We start from the raw sequence: 7,679 nt of genomic DNA, 5'->3' as shown, positions 1-7,679 counted from the left end.
ACATCACAAGGAAAACCACTGCCTGCCCATGCTCAGCAGAGCAGCTCCCCATCCTGCTCCTCCATCCCTGAAAAAGCAACTCAAATGTGACCTCAGAAACCAGAGCATCCTCTGGGAGCTGCTGGCCTGGCCCAGCCCCTGGGTTGGAGGACGCAGTCGAGCTCTCCAGCCCAGTGAGGCTGCACCTGAGCCACACCCTGCAATGAGCAGACCAAGCCTTTCGCTGTGTGCAGCAGGCTGGTTTGGAAGGGGTATGGAGCATGCAGCAGCGTAGGTGCATGGCCGTGGTGCTCACGCATGGCAAGCCCCGCACCATGTTTCTCTGCTGCATGGCTCAACCAGGGTCAGTGTCTCCTGCTGCTGCCAGGGCAGGGAGGGATCCACTGCCAGCCATATCAGCCCACAGAGCACTGAAGCAGCAGTAAGGAGAGATGTTCAGAGCAAATCAATTCCCAGAGCAACTCCAGAGTCATCGCCTGGACTGGGGCGTCATTTGGCTCTCTAGGTATTGGCACCTCCACCACCCCTTGGGAGAGTGATGGGCTCCACACCCTTAAAGGGTTCTCCAGCATGGGAAGCTCACATATGTACCTAGAAACACAACAACCCAATTGCACCCTCACCCTATGCCAAACAAGGCAGCCCTCACACGAGGAGCACCACGCTTCACTCCCTGTGCACAGAGAACCTCCTGCCCCCCACCACTGAGTACCCCCCAGCCCAGCCATGCCCGAGCTCACCTGCTCTTAGACAGCCCTGTTTGTTTGCCCAAGGTATTTGCAGCCGGGGGCACCTGCTTTGATACCATCAGCTCCACGAAGGAAGCTGCTCACCTAGCGTGACCCCTGTAATCCCATCCTTCCCCATTAAGTGCTGTGTGTGAGCGCATCCCCCTCCCAGCCTCCTGCCATCTCAGCATTTATCTCCCCCTCCCCAAGCTGAGCATATCAAGGCTGTGACATTGCTAGGGAGTACAGGGCAAACCTCCCCAAGTCACTCAGAAAGGGGCTTGGCAGTGCCAACATCCCCTAACCCCTCCATTGCCCCCCCTTGGTTTGGAGCATCCCCTGTCCCTGGGCATTGCCCTGCAGCAGCATTGGGGACCAGGCAGTACTCATAATAAGGTATTGAGTTGGGCTGGTCCTACAGTGAAGTGGACAAGCTTGGTCTCCTCAAGCCTCCTGCCACCTTCACCATGTCCCCCATGGTGCCACCTTTGTCCCCTGCCAGGACTGTCTCAGCTGCCCAGACACCCCTAAGGAAACCAGTACCCTGAAACTATTTCCTTCTACCATTGAAGAGGCCAAATGCTCCTTCTTATTAGCCAGCACTGCCTGTCCCACCCCATGGGAAGAAACTGTACCACCCTACTAGGTCCAAGCTGTACCCACTCCCTCCACTCATCGCTCCCCACTGGGTTCTGAGCCAGCTGCCTCCCCTAGCCTTCCCTTCCTAAAACACCTGATTAGAAAAGATCTACTGGCTCTTGTCTCCCTGGAGCCAAGCTGAAATTCCGGGGAGCACAAGCAGGATCAGGATCTGGCAGATAGATTATCCCTGACCCCTTCTAGGTGCACACAGCCGGGGATATCTGCAAGGTGCTGGGTGTGCCAGCCCTGGCATCTCCACCCGCACCATCAGCACACCAGTGCCCTGTGCCCGCCAACAGCTCTCAAACATCTCCCAGGGAGGAGATGCTCCTGCATCCCTTCATCCGGGTCAGCTGTAGGAGTGCCCTGCTTCCCACGAACTTCTTCGGGCAACGGGATTTGTCGGGAGATCTAACAGCACCCGTGGGTACGGGCACTGAGCACCAGCCCCAAACACATGGGACAGCGGGAAGAACCGCACTCGGAGATAGGACGTCTGGCAGCCGGCCCCTGCCCTCCCGCAGGAGGAGGAGCAGAGCGGGATGCTCTTTGCAGCCGGGGCGGGAGCGGCCGGGGCTGGCGGCTCCCGGTGCCCCGGGCGGGCCGGGAGCGGGGCCGCAGAGCCCGCCTGCCCCCTGGCGGTGCCGCGCCGGCCCCCGGTACCGGGGTAGCGCCGCTGCCTCTCCAGCCCCGTGGGCATCCTCTCCCGTCACTGCTGCGGGGCCGTGCACGAAACAGGGGCTTCATCTCCCCCGGATCGGCTTTGTCCAGGGGTGCCTCCCAGGGGTTGGGATGCCAGCAGTCTTAGAGTCATAGAGAGAAACATAATCTAGAATGGAGCCTGAGCTGAGGATCCACCCTGGATTTCTTACATAAGTCCAGGCAATTGAGAAACTTGCTGTTCCACGGCATCAAAAGAGCCAGCATGGCAGAAAAGTCCATGGTGCTTCTGAGAGACAACAGCCAGTGTCTCAAACAAGAAGGGCTGGGACAGTCATCGACACATAGGCCAAGGATTCGTTGCAGGGAAACCCCCAGAGAAACATTTAAGGGCAGAACCAGCATGTGTGGGTGAGAAGTGCCACCTGACTGAAGCACAGAAAGGATCAAACCCTCTCCCCATACCCAGGTGTGGAGGGACATGACTCTGCAGTAAAGACCAGAGCTCAAACTTGCCCCACTGCAGCGTGCATGGGAGGAATCTGCCAGCCAGCAGTGACCCCTCTCCAGACCTGATGTCTGAGAGACCTTTATTCAGAGTGTAAGAACAATTCTTTACAAAACAGATTGATCCAGAACCTCCCTCCAAATCACAGACAGGCTGTGAGCTCCCACCTCACCATAACTGCAGTCAAGGACAGAGCCTAGGCCCCAGTTTCATATTTCCAAGTGTATAAAAACCATCAAAATGTGAGTAAATAAAAGCAAACACACTAGAATCAGTGAAAGTGCCTGTCCCACGCCTGACGTTACATCCATATGCTGGGGAAGGGGCCAGGACTGGGTGTTTCACAGCTAGGGAAAGGGGGTGCACAGAGCAGAGGTCCAGGACAGTAAGAAGGCACAGGGCAAGGATCACTTCCTCCATTCCCAACTCCCAGAACAGAGATGGGGGACAGGGAATATACCAGCAGCATCCATCCAGTTTTAGGATCAATCTCCCAGGGCTATGTAAAAGGCGACACCCCAGTGCTGGGAGCAGCCCCTGCTCCCCAGAAAGTTACAAAAGAATAAAAATAAAAACAAAGCAGCAAACGTTGAGGTCCTGGCAAGGTGTCCGAGGTAAAAGCCGTCCAGGGAGAGAAGTCCCAGCGAGTACCTAAGAGGAAGAACCAGACTGAGACCAGCAGCCTCCAGTAGCACCTCCTACCCATACTTGCCACTTCAGTATCACGGCCACCCGGATCCTTCCTCTGGCGCTGCCTGGCCCCTCACCTTGCCTGGAGACAAGTTACTGCTTCCTCCTCTACTTCTTGGCTGGCATAATAGGAGGAAGCTCCTCCTCATCCTCGTCAGACAGGTCATCATCTACCTCAAAGGAGGCATCTTCCTTGTGCACTGGGACACACAAAGAACTGTTACTCACCAGCTTACGTCTGTGCAAATACAGCTGGACCCCAAGACACCCCAAGAGCAGAGCAGCCCAAAGAGCACTGAAGCAGTTTCAACAGCAGTTTGTGGGCAATAAGCTGTACCCCACCTGGAGGGATGTCTCAGCGGGGAATGGTGACAGCCAGCCATGGGAAAAAAGGACAGTGTGGGATATCCAGACCTTTTTCCCATGCAAGGCTTTATGGCAGGGAAGGAATCCCTGCATAGAGAGAGATCCTGGGGAACCAACATGAAGGAGGCACCGAGCACACATGCCGGGCAGCACCCCGTACATCTCCCACAGGTTCTCTGACCAGTGTTCACACTAGTGGGAACCCTCCATACCCCTTACTTCCCACAAGCCCTTCCCCATCCTCAAGTGCTTACTGATCCTGTGCCAGCCACTGAGGTGTACTGGGCCAGAGCCTGCTGCCAGGCGGAAGGTCACCGGAGGCTGCAGCTTGAAGTTATCCAGACTCAGCTGCAAAGAGCAGAGTGGAGCTGAGTTAGAGGCAGAGGCAAAAAGCAGAATATCCTGCAGTCCCCAGCACAACACCTGGCCCAGTTAAACATGTCCCTCTGAGGGCACCTGCAGCCAGGTCAAGGCTAGCCAGGGCATTCTCTCATGAGCTGCAGATCCTAGGTGAGGATCCACAAACATCCAGCGATGTCCAGTTCCCTGCAGCCATCCCTCCTGAATCTTCAAAACAGCCTCTTACCAAAGGCTGGCATGACAACTTCAGATTTGCCACAGGCACAGCAATCTCCTGGTTCTCGTGGTTTCGCCCAACAACTTCCACCACATTGCATTCGTCCTTGGCACCATCTGAGAGGCAGACCTGGGTGGGAAAGGAGACTGTAAACTATTGTTCTCCCAGGGGATATGTTGGGGACAGCCAGGGCTCTCCATGGAAATGGGAAAAAAAAGCTCTCCCACAGCAATGCCACAAGCCCAGACGTCAAGCAAGGTATGAGGATGCTGTTCCACAAAGCAGGGAGCAGCTCGGTGCCTTTCCCAGCTGGGACAGCTGTTATTGCAACTATCTCAAGGGACAGCACCTGGGCTGCATTTTCTGCTGATCTGATCCATGCTGGCAGGTCCTGTGCTCCCAGGACAGAAAACATCCCAAGGGAGAGCCAGGAACAAAGCCCTACATCTACCTGGGCTTGGAGAGCAACAAGCCAGAGACCCAGCTGGTGTGGATCTAGTGTGAGGCTCCAGCAAGGTCAAATACAAGAAATAAATACCTTCCTTCACCTCATGCCTGGAGTATTTCTCTGCTGAGCAGTCTCCTGCAATCCCTGGCTTTGCACAAGCACCTCTGTACAATGGATAAACATGACACCCCCATGAAGCCCTGCCATGAGAGCAGCCAGAGTCAGGACTTCAGTCAAGGGAGTTCACTTTCCTGGCCCAGCCAAGAAAGGGGAGTGAGCCTGGAAATGGGGGGTAAGGGCATGGGTGAGAAGAGGACAAGCACAGTTAACTCGCATTTCTCTTACCACAGACAGTGCCAAAATGTGGTCAGAGTCATCTTCTTCATCCACCTGAAATGTGTAGGATTTGGTACTGGCAGTCAGCTCACAGCCTGGAAGGAGGAGATCAAAAAAGCTGTAGCAGGCATTACACAGCACAAGACACCACAGGCAAAGGGTTCCCAGGGCAAGCCCTGGCCAGGCATGCACATGACATCCCTAAAACTCTTCATTTTCTCATGTTCAGGAGCCTCACTCAGCCTCAGGTCAGGGCTGCGTGCTCCCAAGAGCTGTGCACTTGCCTCGGCACCATGCAGGGACAAAACCTGGCGTCCCCACAACAAGCTGCCCTGAATCAATGCCCAGGGGCACCCAAGGTCCTCAAACACTGGCAGGGCAAGTCTCTTCCCCTCCAGTGAGCAGAAGAGCCAGGGTGCACCACTTTGGAAAACAGGGGAGGGAGCAGACAGAAGGGTGACTCTGCTCTTGCCATCACCAGTAGAATTTTTTCTTGGGTGAGAGTCTGAAAGCAGAGACAGACACAGAGTGCAAGACCAGAGTGACAAGGCACAACCCAACGGGAGGATGCTGGGCCAGGCTGCAGGGAGCTGGAGTCCTTCAAGAGAAGTTTTGAGACATATTTTATTACATACTTCTTAGACAGTTACAAAAACAAGGGAGACGCACAATTATGTCCTTAGTTCTTGTGATCAGGATTCGGCCAACCAAAGGGAGGGAGGAAAGTGCTCTGGGTGCATTTGCTTCTTGCAGGATGATTCACCAATATGAGACCGATCGGAAAAACACGGAGCTGAGCCCTGCATACCAGAGCCGGCACTTGCAAAGGCAGCCCAGGGCAGGACCTCTTCCTGCCCGTGCTTCTACACTCGGCTCGCTGGGGCGAGGACCAAACCCCAGGTTCATAAAAAGCCCGGGGGGTTGCTCCCCTGCCCTGCCCAGCGCAGGCGTGCGCTGAGCCGCGCTGCTCGGGCCGCGCCATGGGCTGGGCGCAGCCCGCACACACGTTTGCGAGCAGCGTAGGGCCACGTGTGCGGGGGATTCCACGGCCCGGCCGAAATCCCTCCCAGAGAGGAGGGACAAGGCTTCTCCGCCCTGCGACAGGCGCCCACGAAACGCTGACGTGGGAGGAGCGGGGGATTAACCGGAGGAGCGGGAGCTGGGCCTGCCAACCCCTTGCCCCATTACTCCCAACCCTCTACACTCGCTAGAACACCAAGACCCCACGCGGTTTCTCCCCCAAACCACCTCGGGACCCCCACCACGTGCCCCTTCCCTCCCAAGCCCGGCCATACACGTGTCTCTCCCCACTCTCCTCCCCGCCGGCACGTTAATGCCCTCCACGTGTCCCTTCAGACCCACGTGTCTCTCTTGCCCTCTCCCCCCCACCTCAGGGTGTCTACGCTGCCCCCCAGGTCCCTCTTCGGTCGCCCCCCGTCCCTACTGCCCCCCAAGTGTTTCCCTTCCCCCCGCTCTATTCCCCACCCAAGTGTCTTTCCAGCCTCCACGCCGTCCCCACTACTCACCAAAGTCTCTCTCTGCCCCGTCTCTCTCCTGCCCCCCCCCGCCCCGTTCATTGTTCCAACGTGTCTTTCCTGCCCCCCAGTTCTCTTACCCACCCACGCCTCTCTTGCCGTCCCCCCCCAACTCCTACCCATGGTTTATTACCCCGCGCCGTGTCTCACCTCCCCTACCATCTACGATCCCCCCCACGTGTCTCTCTTCCCCCCTCGCCCTGTTCCCACTGCCCTCCCGGCCCCCGGTGCCGCTCACCGAAGAGGACGCTGCCGGGGCAGGCGGGACCGTGCGGCTCCATGAGGCGGCGGCGCTGGGAGCGGGTCTGGGCGCGGGGTGGGCCGTGCAGTGCCGAGCCGAGCCGAGCCGAGCCGCCCCGCCCCGCCCCGTGCCCGCCCCCGTGCCCAAACCAAAAGGCCCTGCAGCATCGCCCCGCATCCTTCAGCTCGGGGATCTCCCGCCCATCCTGGGCCTTCGACATTTACCGATGCCACGGCCAGCTGTGGAAACGCCATGCCGGCTGCCCACCTACCGCCTTTCTCCCGGGCACTATCCCGGCCCGCATTATGAGCCTTCCCAGCGCTCCGGAGAAGATATAGGGCACGCACAGAGCCAGGAGGCTGAAGGCATAAAAAGAGGTAGCGGTGGACAGGAGAGTGACAAGAACTCAGGCAGGGGCACAGAGAGAGGGACCTGCTCACCTCTATCCCTTTAAGCAGGGGCGAGAGCAGCATGATCTGACACTGGGGACTGTGGCACCAGAGCCTTTGAGCACAGAAGGCAAAATCCTATTTCAAAAGCTGTGGCAGGGAGCAGAGGGCCGGACTGGCCTTTCAAACCAGAAAGGGAAGTAGCCTGGTTGGTGCTGCAGGGGTAGAGGGGAGCAGCTAAATTGAAACAAACTTCGCTAATGATGAGCTCACACCGCGTTCTGGGACAGAACCTGGCTCTGCTCCCACCGCAGAGACCTCTGCCAGCCCACCACTTGCTCTGCTCCAGCTGGACTGGGTTCAAGAAAAACATGACTGAAGAGGTTTGAAAAGTGGAACCTGGTCCCAGAAAGAGGCAAGCACTCGCTCAGTAATGGTTACACAAGCACACCCATGTGCTTCTCAGCACCTGCTCTCCACAGCCACCTGACCCTACATGACCCGTCTGCAGCCACCACCCTGGAGCAATGGGAGGCAGGAGCATCCATTTGTGTGTTAT

General features: G+C 57.3%; 1 protein-coding gene across 1 annotated transcript; it reads right to left on the bottom strand.

Annotated features, from left to right (window-relative positions):
* Nucleotides 1–2,603: 2,603 nt before the first annotated feature.
* On the bottom strand, nt 2,604–6,951 carry NPM3 (nucleophosmin/nucleoplasmin 3). The gene is made up of 6 exons (XM_027721389.2): nt 6,729–6,951; nt 4,965–5,050; nt 4,181–4,300; nt 3,849–3,942; nt 3,306–3,428; nt 2,604–3,189 (listed from the first exon to the last, which is right to left on the bottom strand). Exons 1-5 carry the CDS (start codon nt 6,949–6,951, stop codon nt 3,337–3,339), a joined length of 615 nt encoding a protein of 204 aa, XP_027577190.2. The 3' UTR covers nt 2,604–3,189; nt 3,306–3,336.
* Between the last annotated feature and the right edge of the window lie 728 nt (nt 6,952–7,679).

Source organism: Pipra filicauda, unplaced genomic scaffold, assembly GCF_003945595.2.
Source record: "Pipra filicauda isolate LSUMZ 115617 unplaced genomic scaffold, ASM394559v2 scaffold390_size662804_pilon, whole genome shotgun sequence".
Classification (NCBI taxonomy): Eukaryota; Metazoa; Chordata; class Aves; order Passeriformes; family Pipridae; genus Pipra; species Pipra filicauda.
Note: the sequence above shows the minus strand (reverse complement) of the source record. Positions and strands in the feature narration are given on the sequence as shown.